The sequence below is a fragment of the Procambarus clarkii genome, chromosome 75 (assembly GCF_040958095.1).
Source record: "Procambarus clarkii isolate CNS0578487 chromosome 75, FALCON_Pclarkii_2.0, whole genome shotgun sequence".
NCBI classification, from domain to species: domain Eukaryota; kingdom Metazoa; phylum Arthropoda; class Malacostraca; order Decapoda; family Cambaridae; genus Procambarus; species Procambarus clarkii.
In genome coordinates this window covers 25,576,644-25,604,579 of record NC_091224.1, presented here as the reverse complement: position 1 = coordinate 25,604,579, position 27,936 = coordinate 25,576,644, and the positions used below count along the sequence as shown (strand labels likewise).

General features: G+C 35.9%; 1 protein-coding gene across 2 annotated transcripts; it reads right to left on the bottom strand.

The window, feature by feature from the left end:
* Positions 1 to 230: 230 nt before the first annotated feature.
* LOC123771651 (septin-2) lies at positions 231 to 26,918 on the bottom strand. 2 transcript variants are annotated; one of them, XM_045764272.2, is made up of 10 exons: positions 26,641 to 26,710; positions 22,415 to 22,564; positions 16,947 to 17,064; positions 13,369 to 13,511; positions 10,805 to 10,998; positions 8,838 to 9,027; positions 7,972 to 8,086; positions 7,393 to 7,520; positions 6,462 to 6,635; positions 231 to 3,271 (listed from the first exon to the last, which is right to left on the bottom strand). In XM_045764272.2, exons 1-10 carry the CDS (start codon positions 26,668 to 26,670, stop codon positions 3,095 to 3,097), a joined length of 1,419 nt encoding a protein of 472 aa, XP_045620228.1. In that variant the 5' UTR covers positions 26,671 to 26,710; the 3' UTR covers positions 231 to 3,094. The 2 variants fall into 2 exon arrangements, with proteins under 2 accessions (XP_045620228.1, XP_045620229.1); XM_045764273.2 differs by lacking the exon at positions 22,415 to 22,564 and having other exon boundaries at positions 26,641 to 26,918.
* Positions 26,919 to 27,936: the final 1,018 nt, after the last annotated feature.

Below are 27,936 nucleotides of genomic sequence, written 5' to 3'. Positions count from 1 at the left end.
AAAAATCTATTGAAATTACTCAATAACTGTATAAATTATTATGAATGTTTCAGCTGGCAAAAATATGCAAAAAATATTACACTAATTTTTTATTAAAATAATTTAAAAAGTCAAAATTAGTTAACTTAAAAATTTATGTACTGTACCTTGTTTGGGTCCCAGTAACAGTGATGAGTGTTTATTTTAATCCATGGAATTTATTTAGGGTAACAGGAAAATGGAAAATCATATTCAACTTATATTAATGATATATTTAATGTTCATAGAAAAACTACCGACAGGAATGGAAGGTATTACCTACAAATTTTATCAATACATGCATACAAAATTGTTTGTTAATCTTAAGACTAGAGCTTGAACTAGCATGGTGGAACTAAAAGAATTTAAAAGGATAATTTAATTTTGAAAAAAATTACGATTTGATTGCATTCCTTGTGGAAGACAAAATCAGATCAAAGATGCAAGAACGTCATACTAACCTAATGAGGAATGAAGAGGCTGGGTCATCCACATTTATCTACTACCCAATCTGAGTAGGAAATTCTGACCCACTATATATATATATAAAATGTATTTATTTTTGAGCTGAGGTGGTACCCACATCTCAAAGATACAGTACATCCACATTCTTGTAGCTTTATCAGATTTTGTATTTTGGTAGTGTTGCAATCTAATACAGCAAAAGTCGGCTAATATGACCAATAATTGAACCTAAACTAAGTGGTATTTTACAGGGATGGTATTAATGCAGAATAAAATCCATATAGAAAAAATTATTACAAAATATGGAGATTTTATACCAGGTCTTTATATGGGAAGAATGTTTATATTAACATTCAGCAGGTTAAAAAAAAAAAATGCTATTTCAGGCAAAATTTAGTTGTTGGCAACAAGACCAAGAAAACAAAAAGAGGAGTATGTTGATGCCACTGATCAAGTACACTACTACTAATAAAGCAGTTAACAAACAGGAACACTACAAAAAGCTTTGGTATAGTTGGTCACTTATCATACTACGTTACTTTCAACTCGACAAGTCGCACAATTCTAATTTAATTTTAATGTGACGAATATTATATTAAACTGGCACACTGTCGACCCGTTCATCATGGACCTTGAACTTACTGTATGTCTGTAGTTTAACCCACACATCATCATACATCTTTAAACTTGTCTTGTCAATATCTTTAAAATAAACAGAAAATGCCTGAGAGTATTTCTGAAATCAAGAGTCTAACTGATCACCAGAAGTCCATTTACTTGAATTATATTAATAGATTTCATTCTCATACTGTTGAACCATAGGATACAGATAAAAAATAGTATATTCGTCTACTTCCAAGTCTTGTATCCCTGCTACAATGTTGTAGTTGTCTTATTCAATCACATCTACTTTTAAAATTTGACAGAAAGTAGTATATTAATGAACTATTTAATATATTAATCACATGTTACTACAGTAGTTAAATAATTTACGCAAGTGGAACACACACAAGCTGTAAACTGTTGACACGTTAAACAAAAGTTTAGAGAGCAAAAAATCTTTACTGTGTAAACTGTAAAATATACTTAATAGATGCTTGTCTTGTGCCTTTTGTTCACACTGAAACCACAATAGTGTGATATATCTGAGAATATCTTTTTGGAGCAATGTGGTGGAACCGAACTCGCATCCCAGGTCACTCTAGAAGCCCACTAGGACACGACGAGCTCAATACCAACCCAAAGTTCTCCAAAAGATTTTATCAGGAAAAATTGTTTGCTTCACAAGAGCTCAAAGCTTCTCTTGAACTACATTAGAAAATTATCAAGTCTAATATAAGAAGTTGATGTCAATCCGAATTATTTTAATAATTCTAGCAAGTGGTTCACATATCTACTGAATGTGTGTGCGTAGTTTAATTATTTAAACCAAGTGGCCATGAAAGTTTAGTTACAATCATCTTACAGCTGCAACCTTTAAAAACAACAACAAAATTGCAGCTAGATGATCAATATTTATTTAGGTCCTCAACATTTTCACATTACAGGATATAGCTTTTTAACAGACTGCCACACATTATGAGAGTAAGAGTGGCATCAAATTGCTTTGTTTAAGAAATAGTTTAAGAAACACAACCCTGTTACCAAGCAAATTTTCAATCTTACCACGGAATAAAGGTTCTTTATTCAAAACAAAAAGTTAAAGATACATAATGAAAAAGTGTGCATGGCTTATTTAAACATGTTCTATATATACCAGTAAACAATTTGTTCAAATCTTCATTTGTTATTTTTTAACTTGTGACCACACCCTGGACTTGGGTAAGGGAGGTGATGCGACACTTTAGCATTTAATACTAATCTGTGTAAAATAAAAAAAAAAGGGGGTGGGGGGGTTGAAGGCAGTAGTAAATATACACTGTAGTTACATCTACTGTACAGTATACTATAACTGTACATTAGTTTTTTTTTACCAAGATCAACAGTTTCATTAAGGATGATTATACCAATAACTATTTCAGAAAAATATACATCCACAGTATACTTGTGTTGTTATAAAATGCAAATTTCAAGTTCTGTTAAAGGATGGGACACTAATTTGTTGTAATCTTTTCTAGACTTGCTTCACACTAGAAATCTCTTGATGAAAAATACCAGGCAAGACAGACAGACATTAGTAAACAAAGGTGATATTACTGCCTGCAACACCAATTCACAAAATACCCAACAAAGTCACTGGTAACACACTGCAAACCTGGCTAAAACTGAACACAATTTTTTGATAAGTATTGTTGAACAAGACATCAAAGACGAAGATGGGCAGAAAAGACCCAATGGACAAAGGTCTACTGGCCATTCTGCCTTTTGGTACTCTTATTTGCATCAATGCTACTTGCAACCCTCTCTGAGGTGTCATCAATCAATTCCCACATTGTGGAAGATGAAGCTTGATCTAAATGAGCCATTTTCTTCTTTAAATAATTACATAGCTAAATATTATCAACATCTCTAACATGGTGAGACTATTCTTCATAGTTAATATTCTTTGTTTTTAGGTTAAATTTGTATATATAATTTTAAGTATCTCAAACATATTTCTAAGTGTTCCTCACTATTTCTTCTTACTTTTGCCCAGCGTGAGAGTGTGAGAGGTGAGCTGCTGAGTGGCCACTTGATGTTTACGCTTCTGGAATTCGGCTTTCTCTTCATCGAGTCGTTTCTTGAGATCTTCAAACCGTTTCTTTTCTTCTGCATGTTCCCGCTTCAGGGTGTCATATTTCGTGTACAGCTGCAAAGAATGAAAAATGAGAAACTAGACATGAAAATCTTTACTCTAAGTGAAAGTTAGGGAAAAAAGACTACATGCATGTAAATTTTTATCAGTACTGTATCTCAAATGCTTTTTCCTCAAGAATTCACCTTCTTTAAAGGAAAAGTGATGGTCTTATAAAGAAACTTCCTCACAATAAACATTTTCCTAGCAATAAAGATGTAAAGAAGCTTTCAAAACATTTTAGAAAATCAATGTCAAGTACAGGAATTTGCATTAAACTAACAGATGTGCTGGATTCTATTCAATACTGACGCGGTCTTAATTTTCCTGCCAAATTTCACGTGGTTCTAGAGCAGTGATAGGCAACCTAAGATAGCAAGTGGGTTGAAAAGGAGGCTTTCCTTCTACTTAACTACCTTGGGAAAACTTATCAGAAACTGTGCTACATGAGAAGAATAGCAAAACAATATTTAATTTATTGGAACAATGTATTTGAAAACTAATATATCACATATTTACAATTAAACCAATATGGTCTACTGCTCTCTTCAATAACAAAATAAAATAGCGCCCAGTTATCATTTACGATCTACCATTATTCCCAAATTTCCTATTTTTTGCTACAATACCTTCATCCTTTTCAATCTTGAACATGATTGTTCTAAAGAATCCATTATGCCGCTTGAAAATAGTATAGGTGTGCACAACCTTCCAAAGTCACCAGTAGAACACCACAAGAGCTATAAGGAGAGGTTAGAGGCATTAAATATGCCAAAACTAGAAGATAGAAAAAAAAGAGGCGATATGATCACTACGTACAAAATAGCAACAGGAATCAATAAAATTGATAGGGAAGAATTCCCGAGACATGGAACTTCAAGAACAAGAGGTCATAGATTTAAACTAACTAAACAAAGCTGCAGAAGAAATATAATAAAATTCACTTTTGCAAACAGTGGTAGACAGGTGGAACAAGTTAGGTGAGAAGGTGGTAGAGGCCAAAAACGTCAGTCATTTCAAAGAATTATTTAAAGTGTTTCAAAGCATCAGTCACTCAAAACGCAGTGTTGGGAAGACGGGACACCACGAGCATAGCTCTTTTCCTGTAACTACAGTTAGGTAATTACACTTGGGTAATTACAGTGCTTTGTGATAACATCCACACATTACATTTCAACTCCTGAATTTGTTACAACAATAAGCAAACAGTTTGGTTGATGTATGGGATGACACAGAATGCCATCATCCAGTGTTACCATACTACAAAAGTCGTATTTTGTTTTTAATTCAATTCAATTCAATTCAGGAATTTAGATAAATGTCAATGACAGTGAATGATATACAAAAATATTTTCCACACTAAATACTATACAGACACCTGACAAAACAGGGTTCTGCTGATAGCAGTTTTAGTGGAGAAAATGGATAACAAAATGTCCTTTGGCTGCACTCAAGTCAGATGAGCCACATGCACCTGAACTGGTCACAGGTTATTACCACTGTTCTACAGGAATGATTTTAGGTAAATATAACCTTGATTTTCATGCAAAATTTTCAGTAATTTTTTAAATAAATCTTAAATTTTCTACTATGAAAAAAATACACTATCCATATTTACCTGATACCAGTTTTTAAGGTTAACTACTCTCAAAACCCAACTTTTTGGGTCAATTTCTGGCCAGCCAGTTATTGCTCTTTGCATCATTTAGGACCATATTTTCCCTCACAAGAAAGTTGATCCAGCATCTACAGAAATCCGTCTAGTCTCCGCCAATACGTTTATCCTTTACCCAGCACTTTTTCTTATATTTGTCAGGAGTTTATTCTACACCTTTTATCATACTGTCCTTCAACCCATCCTCCTGTTTTGATAGTACTCTACTCTACTTTTTGTAACTATGCGCATCATAGTACAAACATTGACATACTAAGCAATTAGATAGTAGAATTTGGTACTATTCATTTTATAGTCGGAAAAATGAAGCTAAAACAAACTTAAATATTCCTAGGCCTAGTATAGCACACATATGTACTATATTTATTAGGCCTCAGATAGCATGTATTAGGCCTAAAAACTTAGGTTAGTTTAGTTTGCAACATAAATAGAAAGTTTTCCAGTTTATCCAAATTCAAAAATACCGATTTCTACTTTCTAATTGCAAAGTACATCGGTATGTGTACTATGGTCCTCATCATTACTGTAAGTACTACTAAGGTGCTAAAACAGGTACTAAAACAGGAGGAGGGGCTGTGTCCTCAATACAGGAAATTATTGACTTTATTGTGCAGATTAGAAACCTCACTGAATACTTTGAGTGAACTTTGAAGTTTGAATGTACAAATTTAAATTTACATTTTTTGCTGTCTTAACTCTAAACCCTACAACAATGTCCAGGGGTCCTGACACTGTACATGAAGCATGCAGAAAAATAAATATCAGACCACAAACCATTGATAGAAAGTTGCCATTACAATGTTCACACTTAAGTTTTGACAAATGCTGCAATTCATGTTCTCCACTCTCGACTATCTCACCCTCTCACCCTCTCTCTATCTCACCCTACCTGTCTTAAGTGCCACGTATTTATTGCTACTAAGTAAACTAATTCAACCCATCCTCCTGTTTAGGTGGTACTTATAGTGACGATGAAGACCATCATGCATATATATTGACGCAAAAGGCAATTGGAAAGTAAAATTTGCTACTTTTGAATTTAGACAAACTGGAAACAATTTTGTACTGATGCAGCAAAGAAAACTTAACCTAACCTAATCTTCCTATGCCTAATACACGCTATCTAAGCAACCCGTCCTCTTACAAATTACGTCGCTGTTCGTGCGTATGCACTACGGCCAAAAAAGGTCGTACTATAATTTGAAAATGAAAAATAATTGAAAATAAATTTTTTAATTTTTTTTTCCCAAAACAGCAAAGGCCCTCTGGTAGGTTAGGAGGGCAGGAAATTCTCCTAAGGTTTCAAAACATCATGAAAACCATTAATTGAATGTTTCCTCTCCTAACCTAATCGAGTAAGCCAGAGGATCCAAAACAGAAAACAGGACAGTACGTCAATTTCGTGAGCCGATTAAATTTTCTATTACGATGATTTTTGGCATTAGTGCGCATATAAGCAAAAAAAGACAATTTGTAAAAGGACGGGTTAATCTGATGCCTAATATAGCAATTTACTAAACTACAACTTACTTCCTTCTCCACCTCCTTAAGTTCAGTCTCCTTCTCTTTGACTCGCAAGACAAATGTTTGCCTCATCTCGTCCTCCTTCCGCTGAAGCTCTTCACGATGCTCCACTCGCTTTTGCTCAAATGTCTGCTGGAAGCTCACTGGTTGGTTATCCAGACCCACATCAGAAAAGCCCATCTGGTGGAAATTCATGAAGCCATTAGATACAGATAGCTATGCCAAGTTAACAAATACAGAAATAGCAAAACAAATTGAAGACAAAGTACAGGTTTTGTAATTCTTAAAGCCATTAGGCTAAAAACAAAATGGTACATCAATATTAAAATTCATTGAACAAGAGAATTATATTAAAAAGAAAATTAAATATTTTCTACAAGTTTACTTCTTAAAACAATAAGACAGGGCCATGAGGACTTCACTGATCTTCTCATAATGCGTAATTTTTTCACATACAATTCAATGATCAATTCAAAATAAGTGTTACAAATATGATTTACTCATAATCATCATTCTTGCCATTTGAAAACAATTTGAACAAATAATATTTGTACAACAATCCAAGGATACAGACATGGACACACAGACATGTGAGTAATGAGGGTAGGAATGTGAAATAAGAGCCTCCTACTAACCTACCTACATACTCTCACATGCCTCCCTCCCCACTTCCCTACAATAATAGCGTACAAGAAATTGAAACATCACTATTTTTAACTTCAAGTGCCGGACTAATATTTTTTAGTAATTTATGTCCCAACAAATTTTAAATAATGCCTAATATGAGTTTTCTAAAAATGTAAGCAAAATTAAGTTATCCAATAAGCTAACAAAGAGAAGCTAATTCTCTCATAATCTTCTAATACAGTACTATCTTAACTACCCATTCTTCATCTTATCTGCTACTTCTACCAAGCAAAATTTATAATTGCCTTACAGTTTCGAGAATCTTTTTCCTGTACAGCTCGTAATGACGCTGATGAGTCACTTCTCGCATGTCCTCCATGTTTGTGCGGATCAACATCTCTCTCAGCTTCGTGAAGTCACAGTGACTTTCATTTTCGACTGAAATTGTAAAAACTGATAAGTGCATGATCATTGGCAGTGATACCCTTTACCCCACATTAACAGGTTAGCATATCTAAACACATCCCTTACTTATTCAATGCTCTTTACACCACAGACATCAAAATAAGTTTTATGCAAAAATAAATTTGTAGTAAAAATCTCAATCCTTTAATAACCAGTGACTACTACTACTATAAGTGGTCTATTATCCTAAAGCCTGAACAAATTCTGATTCTCAATGAGGAAGCCTTTTTTTAATTAAAGCACTTAATGTACAAGGACAGTCAACCCTCTGCAGACAATCGATACCTGCCGATTGAAAGTCAAAGTCACAGAAAATTCAGGAGTTCTGTACTGTTGCCCAAGAAACAAGAAACAAAGTGTGCCTAAAAATAACCTTCCCTATCTGCAAGTAATATTAGGAAGGCCTTATTCTGTAAGAGCTTACCTTGCACAGTACCCCAGGGATACTGACGAGCTCTCAACATCTTGTTGCCAACTCTCACGAAGTCTGTGCTTCCAACAACAGCAAAAGGAATCTGGTTGTTCATCTCCGTGTTGACCTAAATCACAGGTAAAGAACTTTGTTCTGAATATGCCATCGCTTAAATTTTTCACGTCAAGCTAACCAACTATTTAACCTCCATTTAACAGAGACGGCAACCTAGTGAATATAAAAAAATTATAAATAATAATGAATCTGCTAAAAACTATTACAAATTTAATTAAATGCAAGCCTTTGCTACCAATTCAAACTCTGGAGAAAGGTGGCAGCCTCAGCTGATGCAGTAAAGAGAGCTATTTCTCTCGGGTTAAACCGCTGGGTCTGGATTTGTACCGGCAGGTAAACAAGACAACTGCAAACACAATAATAATCGAGCTGGCAAAGTGGAGATTGGTTATTGTCTAGGGTACTGTATACAATGAACAGCGTATGCAGCACCTTCAAAAAGGATGTAGGTTACATCCGAAAATTTGTTTTTTTAATACATACAGTATATATTGAGTCTTTCCTCCACCTTCATTCAATCACTATGGCTTTGTAGTAAGTTCTTATAATATTAATAATAAATAATAATAATAATAAATAATAATAATAAATAATAATAATAAATAATAATAATAATAATAATAATATAATAATAATAATAATAATAATACAAAGAAATCACATTTTAGTGATATATCAATGAGAAAATAGAGAAGGATTTTCTCAATAATAATAATAATAATAATAATAATAATAATAATGATAATGATAATGATAATGATAATAATAATAATAATGTAGTTCCAATCCACATATTATCTCACCTTCACCATGGTGTCATCATCAGTGGGAAACTGGTAAATCTGAATACAGTTGGCCTTTATCTCCTGTATAATACGCTGCTTGAACTTTGTCAGTTCAGACTTGGAGATGGTATCAGCTTTGGCAATCACTGGTATCACATTCACTTTGGAATCCAACTTCTTCATGCAAACAAGGTCAATGCTTTTCAGTCTGCAAAGAAAAATAATCTCTAAGCATCCTGATCAAAAACTAAGGTGATGGAGCATAAATACCTACCTAGTAAGGTAGGTCTAAGTAGGTGTCATGGAGTAAAGAACATGCAGACTAAATCTGATGGACATCAGATTTAGTCTGATGGACATTGTCTGATGGACATTTAGAACCTTGCATGGTATGTGGCCAGGCTATATGTTCCAGTGATGCTGAAGGTTACTACCTTAATATAGGTATATGGAGATTATATCTCCCTGACCATGACATAGATATAGTATATATATATAAAGTGGGTCATTTTCCTCTGCCTCTGTATGTCAACTATTCCCATGAAGACAACCCCTTGCCTACACTTAAATTATATGAAGTTCATGTTTCTTTAATATCTCTCAAAAAGCAGTGTTAGCCTAAAGGAACTGCCCCACTCCCATAAATGTTCTATAATAATACATTTATTTAAACAATCTCTTTAAATCACATGAACAGAAATTGGGGACAAGTAAAAATTTAAATCCATAAAATAGTATTATTTATCATAGTAATAAAAAAATAGAAGACCCCCATGAGCTGCTATGAGGGCCTAAGCAATTGCTTAGCCCTTCAACTGTGCATATCACTCAAGGTTGTCTCGTCAGTGGTTTACACATCAACCAGCATTGATTCTAGGTCTAGTGTAAAATTTAAAACTCCCACGGGTACATGGGACTCGCACCCACTTCCTCAGGTCTCCAGTACACAGACGGCATCTTGGAAACAAAATCGTTGGCACCCCTCCTGGGTGTGAAGGCCTCAGTATTAACACAGCAACCATAGGGGGTAGCTCATGCTGCAGCAGCACCACCATTCACCTCATGACCTCATCATCACTTGATGATGATGAAATTAATCATTATGTGCAATGATTTATCAGTAGTGACATTAAAGACCCCAGACAGTGATAAAGATTATGTACGAGGTTCAGATATCAGTGAACCCGATGCTGGTGGTGATATTTCCAAAGTGAGGCAGAAAGCCACAGTGCACGGCCATGGTTTGACGCCGCTGTACATCATGCAACAGCCTATCTTTCCACAGAGGCCACCAATGTTAGCATAGAAGAAGTGCAAATCTCTAAAGGACCACCTAGGTAGAGCAAACTTTCCATAATACTGTATTACAACTCTTCCATCAACACTTCGACCCACCGAGGAGGTGCCAGCCGAGTTTCAATCCATCCAGAGATTATGCAGGGGTTAAAGGCCCTTCAATATAACTATACAAGGGTTAAGGAGGCCCTTTATTTAAAAACATTAGCAACTTACCCAGTTTATAGACATTGTTTCATGTTCCATTATGTGTTGATACATCTAATACCCCTTTGGTATACTACTTCATTCATCCATTTGTGCATTTCAATCATGTCACCCTAAATCTTCATTCCCTTTCTATGTTGGTGGTTAAGAAGGCCTTCTATTCACAAGAATGATTTTTATTTTATTTTTTTTTTTTGACAGGGAGGTTACTTGACCCTCCATAGAAAAACAAATTCATTTATGAACTCTGTAGTGATGAGTTTTCCCAGTAAATGATCCTCATTTTCATCAATGGTTATCTCAAAAGTAATGCACAACTAATGTCTAGAAATTGCCCTCAGACACAAATGTTTTAATTTAAAACCTCACCTTTTAAAAAACTTGAATTCCTAAACAAAATCTAATTTCCTAGCCAGACATAAATGTTTGTATCCTTTTCTGTAAGGGAATAATTTAGAGAAAAAAATAATTTTCTGCCTTACCCATGGCCAGTGGGACAAATGAAGTACAAGCAGGCATGAATTCTAGAGTCGTGATAAGCGGAGAGGCTGCGTTTAATCTTCAATTCTTCTTGCAGGTAATCATCAAACTGCTTGTCAATATAATCAACAATAGCTGTGAAGCTATCACCTTTGTTGATTTGGTCCCCATAACCCACTGTGTCGACAATTGTCAGCTATAAGAGGAAGTGTCCAAAATTAGATGAAAATTAAAAGAAAATAACTGCTGTTAGCTGTGAAATATTAAGCATACAAGGTGTAAACAAAATAATCTTATATATTAAGCTTTGCTTTTATAATGCAATAAAGATGCAAAGAAGAAACATACAACAAAAAATTTTGTCCAATTATAAGCAATATTTTAGGCCCCTATGAGTTATACAGTTGGCATCACTAGTGAAAATGGCAACAATACAATTAAAGCAAAGTGTGTGTATGTAGTGGTCAGTAGGAGTCTGGAACTTCAGAATATTTTATCCAATCCCTGTATAGGACGAAGAGGTCCAATCAGGCCTTGCAACAACCTGACATCACCCCCACACACTGGATTGTTTCTAACAGGACTATTTTAACAAAAAGAGATTACACACCTATGACTTAAAACATCAATGACTTAAGTCACTGAATTGAAGCTACTGTGGGCAGTACCACAAGAGAAATGCCAGAGGGAACACGAGACGATCTGAGTTGCCAATAGGACACCACACGTGTTTCACACTGTGCTTGTTATGAAATGACGAGATAAACTTTTTGACAAAAAGCTGATGCAACTATAATTGTGTTACACTATTTATCTTTTCAATTACATGTATTAGGATTATAGTTAATATAGATGTAAAATACTGTAATGACTTTTTTTGTTTATATTGTACTTAAAAAACAAAGATAAGGCACTTAAAAATACAAGAATATGTGGGTAAATATTTCATGGGAGAGATAAACAGAGGAGTCCTGAAGTTAACTGACTGAAGTAGTAAGAGAGAATGAATGAGTATAAATGTTAAAGAAGGAACTTGGTAAAGAGAGAGACCTTGCAAAATATAGATGGATATGGCAAGTGAACCATAGCACGTTGGTAGTAATGCTATGCAAATAAGCACTGATCATGTGAGTGGAAGTGCTTTGTGGAATGGTAGTCAAGGACTTTTGTGATAAATTAGCCCCTGTTCATAGTGAATAACAAAAATGTCATCAAGTTATGCAATCCACTTGATGTACTCTGTGTAACTTGGAAATATACACGAGTAATTATCAAAAAAAGAAAGCAAGCCAGTAAGACTATGCAGCACCATGAAATACACACAAAAGATACACAAGGCTAGACTGCATGGAATTAGGGGCTACATAGGATAGGATAGGATAGTGTGAGTGGCTACAATGAATAGGATAGCCTAAAGGGATACACTCAACTGACTGACTGATCAATTATTTATATGGCATCATATCAATGCCATTCACTCCTGGACTATACTGAATTAAATGGACAGAGGAGGAAGTGCTCCAGCAATTCCTTCAATATTAATTAAGAAATATGGTAACAATCATAAGAGTAGGAAATGGGTTAGATATGATAAATATTATTTCTCACACGTAAACTAGCAGAACAAAAAATATAGACAACACTAATATACAATAAAGCATCAATAATATAGAACAATTAGGAGTGCATCTGAATAAGCAGATGATGGGCCCCGTCAGACGGACTGCATACTTGGTACTATGAGGTGCGTCAAGTGGCCTGGGCACCCACCTGGTGGTGGTCAGGCACATCATTTACCTAATAACTTTCAGGTACCTAATTTTTAAGCTGTTACTTGTTTTATGTTCATGCTTTCTCACAGAGTATTTACATGGTTTTGAGTAAATCGCCGATCCTCAAACTTGCCTTGCCTCTTAGAGAGATTGCAAGCTATTGCAAATTCTGATCCAGGCTCCCAGTAGATAAATGTGGGCCTCAGAGGCCTGGTGTATCTCCCTAAGGCTTGACTACATCACCACTTAGCTTCGAAAACTAATAAGAGGCCTATCAAAGAAATAATGGATAATGAAGCTAAGTTTTCAAAATAAAGAGTTTGGATGTTGTTGAAATATGGTATTTAACCAAATAAAAATTTGTAAAACAGCTTATCAGGCTAAAATGCATCATCGGTCTATTATAGTATTAATATGTAGATATTATACTAAGATAATATAGTTGGATGCCTACTATGATCAAACATTTATCCAGATTATCTAAATATGAACTAAAAAGCATTGAAATTAAGTGTGGACATATTATAATCTGGCTCAAATTTTATCTTCACTAACCAGCAGTTTTGAAACTACTGTATTGTGCTTTACATGAATTTACCAATTCACTGACTTACAAATTATCAATGCTTCACTGGATGCAGTACAGTTCTGCATATCATTTATATACAAGTAAATAAACATACAATTACATTTCAAGATACTCAGGATGAAATGGACATCTACTGTCAACAAATCCTTGAGATTTGTGGAAGAACTGGTAAACCAGCAAATAAGGGAGAAATACTTGTAGTTACCTTTAACCTGACATTAGACTCCTGAAGTTCATAAGTGTGAGATTTCAGTTTGACAGCAGGAAGGGTATGTGGTGCTGGGTTCGATTCAAAACTTGTATTGAACAGTGTGTCCATCAGGGTGGACTTTCCCATGCCCGTCTCACCTTAAAAGAAAACAAAAATTATTTACATAATTAATTAATTCTTAGCAGCTGACATAATTTTCTTTTGTGTCATATCTGAAAATGTGACATTATTTGCACTCTGTGATGACCATATTAATTTCACACTTGGATGCCTAATTCATCAGCCAACACTAAGCTTCCAAGGTCAATGAAAGGATTATCGTTTTAGAAATTAAGATATAAATTATAAAGTATTGTACTAATGAAATATCTTATCTGTGCAAGTCAATTCAGTCACTCCCTTTCACAACCTTTCCCGGGGGACCACTCCTAACCTGATTCAATATGACCTCTCAACTCCAATGCCACTTTATCTTCTCTAAATGACAAAGCCAAACTAATTGGAAGAAGACACTGGAATTTCTTAATCCTACCCAGAATGACCTTCAGGTCCTTTCATTGCACTCAAAATCTCTTTCAAGTACAGTAATTGAAATCAAAGAGGCCAATAAGTAGTGCTCAGTTACCACAAACTACCAGCTGCTAGGTGGCTGCCTGGTAATCAATGAAAACATCAGGTGGCAGAATCATTTGTGTACAGAGTCAGTCGTTCCTCTTGAGGTTATCTTGAGATGATTTCGGGGCTTAGCGTCCCCGAGGCCCGGTCCTCGACCAGGCCTCCTTTTTGTTACACACCCCCAAGAAGCAGCCCGTAGCAGCTGTCTAACTCCCAGGTACCTATTTAATTTACTGCTAGGTAACAGGAGCATTAGGGTGAGAAACATTTTGCCCATTTGTACCGCCTCCACCGGGAATCGAACCCGGAACCTCAGGACTACGAATCGGAAGCGCTGTCCACCCAGCTGTCAGGCTCTCTCCATATTTTCAACCTAAATGTTGAAATGTATAAATGTTCCATTTATACCACAAATTTTCCAACACAAAAAATATAAATTTTTTAGTATATTTGTCCATGAACATCAATAACTTTCTTAAGTGCCCAGTAACTGCTAATTTATCCTACTGTTACCTCATATTTGGCTCTTGATAAATTATCGGGTTTTTAGTCTTCCCTTTCCACCAGAACAATTAAAAAATTAATTTAATGATCTTTTGTAATGGAACACTCTAATGGAACAAACTTGGACAGCATCATGTAGCATGACATCATGCATGATGTGGTATACATTATAAGACAGTTGACCATGGCTATGCTCTTATCTCTTAAGCTAATACTGCACAAACACTACTTATGCGTGTTAGTGGCTTTGCAAGAATGTACAAATTCCAATCTTATGTAATCTCACCAACCCATTGTACCTTCTTGTGAATAAATTATTATTATTGCAGGTGATGAGTCACAATAACGTGGCTAAAGTAAGTTGACCAGACCACACACTAGAAGGTGAAGGGACGACGACGTTTCGGTCCGTCCTGGACCATTCTCGATTTGAAAATGGTCCAGGATGGACCGAAACGTCGTCGTCCCTTCACCTTCTAGTGTGTGGTCTGGTCAAAATTATTATTATTATTATTATTATTATTATTATTATTATTATTATTATTATTATTATTATTAACCCTAGCAAGAAAAACTACACTTCAAGATCATAATAAAGTACATGTGTAACCATTTTTTCTTGGTCTCACACACACACACACACACACACACTCCTCACGGAAATCATTGCCACTTTCTAGTTACATGTGGTGAAAGTATTTGCCAAGAATTTCAAGGATTGTAATACCTGGAATTTGAATATTTAAAACAAAAATGTATCAAACATTTTGAAATAAATTTCCACATTATAATGTAATTTCTAGGCAATACGAAGATGTGGTGGTCAGAATTTGTCCAGCTCTGCACTAAGCTATCAATTCACTTACAATTTTTCAAATCATACTGGTACTATAACATACATTTTCTAGACAAAAATGAACTAACAAGAACACTGTCCTCAGGCAGTGTAATAATCCATAAACAATACTCTTGTCAATTTTACACTACTGAACATATGAAGTGATAGCAGTACTGTACTCCCAATCTAATCTAACCAATAGGCTAGCTTGTTCCATAATTAACCCTTAAACCTTCCCGTCACCTTCAAGCATTACACAGACAAATGCGCCTATCTCCTGTGGCAGACAAGAGGCCCCATAATATTAAAAAAAAAAAGGCCTAAAGATTCCAAATGAACATCATTTAACACTAGAGAGCTCTGGCCATCATTTGCCATACAGGAAAAACAAATCCTGAAAGCCTTAGTTTCATTCCTGGGCTTTAGAAAAAAAAAGTTGGGCACCATGACAAAGTGTATTACCATCCACTGACTGATGTCCATGCTAGGAACCACTGATGCCATGCAAAATATTGACAACATTTATGGACCTGGGAGATACTAGTGATGAGAAATCAATTACAACAAACAACCCATCCTTCTGTTTAGACAGTAGTTTTTGTTAGTAAATATTATATTTAGTAAATATTAGTAAATATAAGTAAATTTTGCTAGTAAAATATGAAGTTTTGGGGAGCCGAGCGGACAGCACGCTGGACTTGTGATCCTGTGGTCATGGGTTCGATCCTGTGGTCCTGGGTTCGATCCCAGGCGCCGGCGAGAAACAATGGGCAGAGTTTCTTTCACCCTATGCCCCTGTTACTTAGCAGTAAAATAGGTACCTGGGTGTTAGTCAGCTGTCATGGGCTGCTTCCTGGGGGTGGAGGCCTGGTCGAGGACCGGGCCGCAGGGACACTAAAGCCTCGAAATCATCTCAAGATAACCTCAAGATAGTATGTGCATCATCGTACAAAGATTGATGTACTAAGCAATAGGATAGCAGAATTTGGTACTATTCACTTTTATAGTCCAAAAATATGAAGCTAAAAACAAACTTAAATATTCCTAGGTCTAATATATCACACATATGTACCATATTAGGCCTAAGAAGGTTAGGTTAGTTTAGTTTATCTTTGCAACATAAATAAAAATCTTTTCCTATTTGTCCAAATTCAAATGTACCAATTTCTACTTTCTAATTGTGTTGTACATGCCGAAGGATGGCCTGGATATGAGGAGGCCTGGTCGACGACCGGGCCACGGGGTCGCTGAGCCCCGAAATCACCTCAAGGTAAGGTACATCGGTATATGTACTATGGTCCTCATCATTACTATAAATACTACCAAAACAGGAGGATGGGCTGATTACAAATAGTTAATTTAAAAATTATATCTCAAATTATGATATCATACTGTATCTTCATTGCAGCCAAACTAAAATACAGTAAGAAGAATTTTTTGTTGTATTCTTCCAAAAATCAGTAAGCAAGATGTAGTTCTTTTACAATATAGAAAGGACAAATTTTTGTGGAATAAATTTTATGTGCACCAGGAAGTCTACCTAATTTAAGGTGTACAACACCCAACACTAGTACAGTAAATATTATACTGTACAGTACTAAAAATCTGAACATACCAATACAGAGAATGTTGAAAGTAAATCCATTTTGGGTTGATTTGGCCACCAACTGATCGGGAAGAGAATCAAATCCCACATGACCAGAGAGCTTCAGGGTACGAATCTTCTCCTCAATCTGAAAAAATAAATTTGAACTTTACACTTTGGAAAAAAAAATTATAGGCAACTACAATTTAATCTTTAAATATTTTTCTAGTACAGTGTATTCAGAAAAGACTAGTGCATGCAGTTGCCCTCAAATATTTCAAATATTCCGCTATTGCATAGTAATCATGTCCACTAACTAGACGCTGTGGCCCAACAACAATGCCAACAGTGTACAAATATTGTACTGTATACAGGTTTGGATAAAAATCTAATTTTTATTCATAACATGGATGTTTTGCTCTAGTGGAAGTTGGCTTATTGTATAATCTCCAGATTTTTTTTAATGGCTTCAAGTCTAATTGACTTTTGAATGAACACATTGAAACACTAAATAAAAAATTGTACATTAAATAAATAATAAATACAAATAAAAAGATATATGGCTGCCACACTAAGTACACACAAATAATAATGTGAAATAAAAAGTGGATACACTATGATGAAAAAGTTTTGGATTAAAAAAGTGGCAATCTAAGCAGTAAAACATATATAGTTGTACTGTACACATTATTTTTTGTATACATATAATTAATGACAATTTACCATGGTTGTCTTCATGAAGACTTTAGCAAATAATTTACATATGTTTACCCATGAAGACTTTAGCAAATAATTTACACACGTTTACATATTAAACCATACGTAAATGAGTGTGCAAAATGAGCTTTAGTAAGCAAACTGCAATACCAGTAGAGTACAGCATTAAAAAGCTCAATCTATGCAATCGGTAACAAAATTTATTATGACAAAAAAAATATAAATATAAAAAAGCAACACACATTATACAAGCAAGTACTTTTGTAAGTCAAACCTCAATTGATTTAAACACTTCAGACTGTCTAGCAAGCTGAATTGCATGAGGAGGGATTTTCGATTTGTACAAAATAGGAAATCCAGGACCACTGTAGGAAAAGGGAGCCATGTCTGCCAAGGGTGGGGGCGAGGGCGAGGCAGATAGGAGAGGTGCGGCACAAACTTCCTCTTGGTAGCACAGAAGGGCATGAAACACATTATCTGTAAAGCTTCCTAGCCCATTGATTCCCCATTCATTAGGCGATGGAGAGAGACTTGTATCTAGTTCTGACATCATAAAACCTGCAGCTATACACAGTTGTGGCAACTTTGGGACACTTCAATAATAAGAATAATAGTAATAATAATAATAATAATAATAATAATAATAATAATAATAATAATAATAATAATAATAATAATAATAATAACAATAATAATAATATCGATAATAATAATATTGAGAAAATCAATAGGGGATGTGACGAGGATTCGATGATATTATTATTATTATTATTATTAAATTTAATCCTTTGTCAACAGGAAAAGTGATGCTATGAGTATTTATTAATTTGCAAAATACAATCTTTAATAAGTATCTAAGTACCAGTATGAAATATGCATACAAATATCAGGTATTCTGCTGTCAAAATGTAAGGTACTGGGTCTAGTCATAAAAAACAAAAACCAATGTCAAATTAGCCAAGGCAATTAATATAGAAACAGGTCACATTTAGTCCAAACAGATCCACACACACACTGACAACTGCTTCACTAACTGCAGGGTACAGAAACACACTTGTACCTCCCTTTCCAAGCAAATGTCATGCTGACATTTCCACGTAGCATTTAAAGAACCAAGTCATAATTTTAAGGGAAATTACATCATTGAAATCCACATGTAGCTCTATTATATGCATAGTTTCTAATATATACTATTAATATTTTCTTGAAAACAGTGCTATAGTATAATCCTCAAAAGTAATCGTCTTTCAAATAGCCCTAGCATTTGAGATATGCCGGTACCACCCCCTTTATTCCCTTGAGGCTCCGGGACCATAGAAAATGTCAGTGACAAGTTGGCAGTGCAGTGCCGACTCCACAAAACCATCAGGCGGTAAATAAGTACCAGCGAGTGATTCCAACTGCAAATGCCACCGATATTTTCAATGATCTTTAAAATAAAAAAAACTGTAGTGGTGAGCAATCTTGCCTGCAGGAAATTGGTGATTGAGCTGACATAGTGGTTGTGTGAAATAAATGAAATATACAGTTTTCTATATTAACAGTAATTATGATTCTGTTCAACAATATATTGTACTAATATCAGTGACCTTTAAATAATTTCTAAACCTAAAAATATGGTCCTACCCCAAATGCATGCCACAAGCGGAGATGTATGCTAGATTTGCAAGACTATAGGCTACAGTATATTTTTATAACGTCTCATGTTAATTTATTATTTTAATAAAAAGTAACACTAATAATAGAAAAGCCTTTCTGGTCAGTGAAATATAATTAATACTGTAAGCTAATACTGCACTGTATATAAATTCATTGAGCAGAGTAGTTCTGAAAATTATTTTGCATAAACTGCCTTTGGTTAACACCCACACAAGACACACGGCAATGATTTGGAAATGCCAATGAACAAAAGCATTTAAGTAAATATAATGTAAAGTTCATTGCCATATGCCTGAAAATATTTTATGCCCATCATTTCCAAGGTAAGAAATACCATAATAATAAGATACTTTGAGTTCTTGTGTTGTACAGTACTGTACAAATTAGTTGTTGCTTTTTAAGAGATTTACATCACAATAGTTAATTTATTGCAGGGATGCAATACAATATATTATGTGCAATGATTAGGAGTCACAGCTGCAGGCCTCAATATTTAAACTGTTAGGACTGGAACTGTGCATTATGAAATTAGTGATACAGTACTTTCTTTCTATAAGGTTTAGCCCACTGTTTAGTCACTGGGTGGGTAACTTTACTTTTGCAATAGGCCAATACCCACGATCTTATTCCAGCCAACTCACTAAAGTTTACTTTTCTCAATCAATTTTGCCATTTATTCCATGTTAAGATATTGTACTTCCTTTTTCCTAGCCTGACTGTTCCAATGCTAGACATCTTTTCAATATAGCAGCAGAATTACAATTGTCACATTTAAGAAAAAAGATCCAAGAAATAATGAATTTTTTGTTTAGTAAATATTCAAGTACAAGTATAATAAAGTCCACTTAATGAGGTTAGTGTACTGTATAGTCTATGCTAACTAAATACAATGTAAACTAAAAATGATCTAGACCTTGGGTGGCAACCGTATAGCACACAAGCAAATTTTGCTGGCACTCAGTTCTGCCCCTTGAGCCTTTAAACCCCACCTATAATTAATAAATAAATATATAAAGAGCATCATTAATATGTAAAAAACTGGTTAACTTGGTAAAATTACCTAGACATACCACAAAGACTGAAATATGCATTATGCAAGGTAGTGGTAAATGCATTGTCTATTCGACAGGCTGACCTATCAAAAATAGTTGCCCTGACAACTGACAGTGCACCCAGTATGATTGGTAAAGTAACAAGTGTTGTAAATATGTTTGTAAAATATGTTGAACAGCTACTGGTAGACTACTGGTAGGCTATTAAAACATGTAATTCCTTTAAGCTGTACAATTTAAAGCAATTATAAGAGTTATAAGTTGCCTAAACAGATTTGTTTAAGAATGCTTTCAAGCCTTTTGCTCTCTTCCTCCATAAAAAATAGTAAAATACAAATAGTATACCAATGTTGTAACAAATTTTGTATAATGAAGATTTAAATATAAAAATAAAAAATTATAAATATACAGTATAGAGAATGGTAGCAGAAGACTATGTATGTGTGTGTACGCAGGAGAGCCACAAGGCTTCTCCGAATGCTACATATCCTCTTCTTCGAGGCCAAGAGTCCCTACAAACACAACCAGATATAGTACCCAGTATATTTTTAATATACCGTACTAATAAGAATAATCTCCGGCTCAAAATTCCAATGGGCATGCGAGATAATTTTTTGTTTAAGATTATTGCCAATTTTGGCACACACACACACACACACACACACACACAAAAAAAAAAATTTCACCCCAGCTCTAGACATTTTATTTACTGTTTGATCAAGTAAAACAATTTAAACTGACCCTATACAACTTAACCTAATGAAAACAAGTTACAAAAAATATCAAAAGGTTCAAGAAGAATAGTCCAGAACTGTATCAAATTCAAGAGGGTTTACTGTACTATACAGTATTGTACATATGAAAGTCTAGTATATTAACAGCTCATCTACCTTTAGATGAACCTAGTATATATGTCTAATGTGTTGGATTATTTTACAATGCACTACAAATTGCTGTACAGTAATTAAAATGTGTGTGATGGACTGCCAGTAGGGTTTGAAGCCATATACTATACAAAAAGGCACTGCCAAACGAGACCACATACAACACACCAGACACCCTCACCAGAAGCCACACGCCAAACAGGCCAATCATGAAGGATTATTGTTTAAGCTCAGCCACCCGAGATAGCCGTGTATGATTTGACAACATTTTTTTTTTTCTTTTACCTAAAATACATGTTTACTGTAATAAAAAGTTGCTTATCTGAATTAAATTACATAATCAACTTTCCTGACAGCTATTCTTACACAATACAATAGTATACTCCCAGTTGTATGCAGGAATACATTCTTCGAGACCCCAGCAAAGCTAAACTGTAAAAATAAGAATCATTCAGTGATCCAAAATTGTATAGCATAAAATATTTAAATAAATTATGTACAGTACTTTACAGATAAATTTAAAAAATTACAGAATAAACATGGTAAAACAAACTACTGTATTAAATTAATATTACAGTAGTCTAATGTTTTTTCTGTATACTGTACTGTACTGGTAATAAGATTTTTTAACAAGAAGGCTTAGTTTACAACACGCAATTTATTCTAGCACCAAAATGTTCCGATTCTCATTGATTCATTACGACCAATTGAACTTGTGCCAAAAAATTATGATCATTTCAGTTAAAATTTTAATTATTACTATACACATTTAAACAATTTACTGTATAATGAAAATGTTTGATAAAATGATAACTTTTAGGGTACCAACAACTCACAGCAGAGAGTAAAATCTTGAAGATAATCAAATAAAATAATTACAGTATACTTAACATATTAATATTAACCCCACATAGATGCAGATCACATTAGCCTAAGTTAAACAGAACTGGGAGTTTTAAGTACGGTACTCCATATGAAAATTAAAAGAAATTACAAGTTATTATTACAACCTGAGCACTAAGTAAAATCCTTTCAAAACAAGCTAAACTATGGACACTGCAAATAAATGGAGTACAGTACTATACAGTACACTACAGTACTGGTACAAGAAAATTGTATTTCCTCAACTTAGTTGGCAGAGCATAAAAAAACAATCCTTCAATAATTGCCCAAGCTTGTAGTGTACCTGATCGATATACCAGTCCCCGAGATGAAGGTCAGGACTTGGTGCCGTGAAGGCGGAGCTGGAGACCGACCTGGTTGAAGCAGAGGATGGAACGGAACCTTCTCTTGATGTTCGATCCCCAATTCCCGAGGCATGGGAGGAGGAAGGCGACTATGTATGGATGTAACTGTAGCCTTATTTACATTTTTATATTGTTCAGATTGACCACAGTATACATAAATCATAATTTCATTTATCACAAAATTTAGTATGTACTGTACTGTGTATAAACAAATAAAAATATATAAAATAAAAAAGTATAAAACAATTGGTACTGGCATCATGATGACATAAAGAAAGTACTATATTGACATTATGATTGGATAGCATATTTGTATTACATACATAGATGCATGCATCTATGTAACACTGTCACAATGTGGTAAATCTTCATCATGTATGGGTATTCCTGGCAGGTTCAGAGCAAAACAGTTTACTGTTGGAACAATCCCTAAAAATACAGGGCAATTCACCAGCTTGAGCTTTCCTTTAAGGAATTTTGTTTACTGGAATTACAATATCATTGTAATGTGCAGTACAGTGGCATGAAGTCTACCAAAGTGGAGAATATTACAGCATCCTGTGGAAATGTGTGCCATGGCTCTAATTCCGTCTATTAATTACTCTATATTCTACATGTCAGAATTAGAGAGGAACTGTAACTTAATCATTTTGACTGTACAGTACAGTCAGCCCTCACTGTGTGTAGGTGATGCATTCCAGAAAAAAACAAAGAATAGGCAAAGTAAAATCATGCAAATTATATATACACATTATGATGAAAATTGTGATGCATTCCAGATCTCCGGAGCACACTTTTTCAACTCTTCTCTCAATAAAATACCTGTCTAAACAATATATCTAAACACATTCACCACTATCCCTTCACAAATAAAGTACTATATGAAATACACAGGGTACAATACTTCCATATAAAGTAACTCAACCGACCAATGATGAAGACAAGCATAAAGTAATTTCTACTTCCCAGCCACAGGTATCTTGCAGCTATAGAGTACATACAATAATTACATTCACCAATGACAAAGAAAGCTAAAAAATACCTTTCACACAACAATGGCAGACACCTTTAAGTACAGCAGGCATACAGAATGATTGAAAGGTGCCACAGTTAAAGATTGTAGTACTGTACTGTACTCCAAAAAGTGCATAAATGTGCCCAGCACACTAACACATGCTAAGCAAGCCATACAGTATTGACCAAATCTTGGCATTATATGACTATCGTGTGTAAAGTGAATTCTGCACATACCGAACTCTCACACAGCGAGGGCTGACTGATGAATGTAGTGCTGCCACCAAAATCTGAACATTTGAAGATATGCTTTTGTTACCATTCCATTTAATCCAAAATAATTTGTTTACATCCTGTTCAAAACCAAGTAGGCAAGTCTATAAGCTATTTAATACTGTAGTGTATTTTTGCAGCATTTACAGTTACAGCTTAGACATTTACCACAAGTAATTTTCTGCCCTTGTAGAAGAAAGCCACTCATGTGCTTTAGGCCTAATGACACCAGTCTTAGTAGCAAATTGTGCATTCTGTAGGTGAACACAATTTTCTTCACCTATTAGATTAACTTAATAATTTGACAGGAACGTTCCTTTAAAATATTTGCACTATACAAGCATTCACTAATGTGACTGAAAAATAAATACCAATGAAATGTCCTGGTGGACTTCCTGTAGCTCCCCAAACTAAACTCTGGTATCACCAAGCCTTAGTTTAACGAACTAGTTCTCTGAAATCCATCCATCACCGATTTTGGTCCAGAGTTTGGTCCAAGGCCAGGACCAAACTCTGACTCACTCTACAACAAGATAAAACAAAAATAAAAGGATCAAAGATCAACCACAAAAACTGCACAAAAAATCAGAAAGAACAGGTGCAACAAAACAAGTGACTGCTTGAAGAAAATGAGGCACAAGGCAAACAATTGTTGCCAAGGGGATAAATACACTAAACTTGATGTGACCGATAGCCACTAGTAGCCCAGGTTACAGAGGGTCTCATTTAACCTGACCCCTCAATTTGGAGCTGATCATGCCAAGCACACCAATCGTATGGAAAAGAAGGGAATAAAGCAGGGACAAGAAGCTACTGGGGACCTACCAGATTCAATGTTCATTTCATGGAAGGAACCCTGTCAGTACAGTAGTGCCATGAGCTCACTTACAACAAAGCCTCAGTAGATGAGACCAGTAAAGAAAAAGATAAGTAAAACAGAAATAGCAAACTAGGTTTAACACTTGGGGGATAGGGGTGGGGAAGAACAGTAGGACAACGACCCAGGGAAAAGAACGGCAGCTGCACTCCAAATTCCACAATGCACACAAGTGCAGCGAGGTCAGAAAACATCCAACAAGAAACAAAAAGGCAAACATCCGGACCACCACTTAGAGCCCAAAGTTCAATTATCATCTGTGGACAAAACATGAAACGGAAAATTGGCTAAATCAGTACTCATATCCATTCACTGTTGGATTTACTAGAATGTGATGTGATGCACTGTATATTCAGTGCATCACATAGAATGTGATGTGATGCACTGTATACATACAATGGGGCAAACTGATCCAGTGTGGTAAAGCAACTTTTTGGGCATTTGAATTAGTTAGGTTTGTTTAATCCTCCTGCTGCACGAGTCATAAAGACGTGCTCGTGGCATGTCTGACCACACTCTGCGAGTCATACAGGGATACTTTAAAGTAATGCGTAAGATTTAAAAGTCCCGTACATACACGGGGCACACATTTGCTTCCTCGGGCCTCCAGTAACCTTTCACCCCCCCCCCATCTTGAAAAGTAAAAAAAAATCCTGAGTCCCCTCATTTTCCTTCTAGGGCATTAGTAAAAAGATGAAGACCATGTCTGTAACACCACCATCAAGTATCTGGATATGCAGAGCAGCCATACAGCCCTGTACTAGGAACCACTGAATGTTTAACAACAGTAAGTGATTGATTATCATGTATATACAGTATTTACAGGCAAAATGTGTGCTATGTGCAATTATAAAATTTTGGCTTATATGTATATACAATAATATAAAGTAATATGAATGAATACATAGTGTGTGTATATTTAAGCAAATATATTCGTGTACACACACATTTATTCCTGAGTGGCACCTCACCTCATTTCTACCAAAAATTGCAATGTCTCTGGACCACTACAGCTAAACCACAAGATGTAGAGTCTTTTTGCTTTGTGTTTCCTGATTACTAATTAACAGTGTCAAAAGAAGAAGAAATAATTCTGAAAAATTTGTGTGTGTGCCTCTTAGGTGGAGCCTTCCAAGCAAGGAAAATTACCACCAGGTGGGGCAAAACAGCCCTCCATGATGGGACCAAGTGGCCCTCCAAGGTGAGACAAAGCAGCCCCTCCAAGGTGGGGTGAGACACCTCTCCAAGGCCGGGGCAAAACAGCCTTCCAAGGCGGGGCAAAACAGCCTTCCAAGGCGGGGCAAAACAGCTTTCCAAGGCGGGGCAATACAACCCTTCAAAGCGGGGCAAGACAGCCTTCCAAGGCTGAGCAAAACAACCCTCCAAGGCAGGGCAAAACAGCCTTCCAAGGCAGGGCAAAAACAGCTCTCAAGAATGGGGCATAAAAAAAAAAAAACCAGCCCTCCAAGGTGGGGCAAATAGTCCTCACTGAGAAGCACAGCAATTCTACAGCATAATAAAACCATCCAGGTAGTGCAAAACCACCGATGCAAACTGGCAGCATGGCAAAACGCGTCTCATTCCTTCCCACATTCTCAAAAGGTATTGCACATCTTGGGCTGGATTTCAAAATTAGTTGCGTGGACCGTCTCCTGAACGAGGTAGCTTTAAATCCCATATTCAAGAGTAAGCAATGCAAATTAATCACATGATCTTCATCTCTGCAAAATTCAACATGCAGCTACATTACTTTTGCATAGTGTTGAGCTGCTCCCTGCCTCTTGAGAATCCAAAAGCTGCTTCGGACTTCAATTTGGTTCATTTATCACATCCTGCATCAGGGCACACCCTTCAGGTAATTCCCCCCAGTTGCAGCTAACGCAACTCCCCTTCCGTTGATTATTTGGTTGGGTAACGATACAATACAGCCTGAAATATTCTATAACTGTTATTTTAGGCACATTATAGTCCAATAAACCGATAAAAGTCACGAAATCTTACCGGAGGACGTTCGACAGCCACCGACGCCATGTTTGTTGTCAAGTACCAACAGATCACCGAGTTCCAAGCCCTGAGTCTCCTACATGACTGTTGACTTTAATGCCTTATTTTCCTACAAAGCAAAACATTTATTTAAAATTATTATAATGCTCAATAGAAACTAATGTATTTTGTAACTATAAATAGTTATATTTAATTAAAATAGTTATTTATTGACCAAATTCGTAAGAGAACTGAGCGCCCTCGGACGCATGCACTCTGGTTACAATAGTGGTTTCATTCATATCATAATAGACGGCGAGGGAGGTAACAGGATATGGCACTATACATGCTCGCGGGCCACATATTGCACCGTGTTCGAATTTGACAGTGTGGATTAATCCGCGTAAAGTATAAAAGATTGTAATATCTAGGCTGCTTCACATGTGGTACTTAATAATGATAATAATAAGAATTTGTATTCAAAAGAATGTGTGGACAGTGCCGCTCTATCCTGTCCTCCACTCTCCTTCCCCGTTCTTTTCTACCCTCCACGTAACTAAGTCGTTCAAACCTGCCCTCGACGTATCTTCACCCTCTTTCCTGACCATCAGGTACCTTCTCCCCGCCCTCCATGATTCGCCACCGCCCTCCATGTATCTGCCCCGCCCTTTATGTGTCTCCCTTGCCTTTTCCTGCACTCCACCTACCTCCCCCCTCCCTTCTTTACCTTCCATGCAACTACCCTGGTCTTGCCTGTCTCGTTGCATTTAATACCTTCCTTCAGTGCCTTCCCTCGTCTACTACCACCTTTCCCCTGATTTCCACTACCCTGACAGGGGCCTGACAGCTGAGTGGGCAGCGCTCGGAATTCGTAGTCCTAAGATTCCGGGTTCGATCCCTGGTGGAAGCGGAAACAAATGGGCAGTTTCTTTCACCCTGATGCGTCTGTTCACCTAGCAGTAAATAGATACCTGGTAGTTAGACAGCTGCTACGGGCTGCTTTCTGGGGGTGTGTAACAAAAAGGAGGCCTTGTCGAAGATCGGGTCCCGGGGACGCTAAGCCCTGTAATCATCTCAAGATAACCTCAAGATAACCCCCCACAGCACCCCCTGCCCTCCTTCAAGGTCATAATCAGTAGAGGTGTCAAGCTGGAGGGATGTAAATAAATAAAATTAAAAAATAAATAGTTTAGGTTAAAGTACATACATACAATGCGTTACAAGCAGAATGTTAGATTTCTATATAGAGCTGGTGTATATTATGCCTAAAGCCACTATTACGCACAGCGTTTCGGACAAGACCGAAACGATGTG

Excerpts from the sequence above, each read along its gene's own strand:
- LOC123771651 (XM_045764272.2), bottom strand. The coding sequence starts at position 26,670 with ATGGCGTCGGTGGCTGTCGAACGTCCTCCG. Across the intron at positions 13,512-16,946 it reads TTTCAACATTCTCTGTATTG|GTGAGACGGGCATGGGAAAG; the intron begins GTATGTTCAGAT and ends TTTTCTTTTAAG. Across the intron at positions 10,999-13,368 it reads AGTCTAATGTCAGGTTAAAG|CTGACAATTGTCGACACAGT; the intron begins GTAACTACAAGT and ends TTCCTCTTATAG.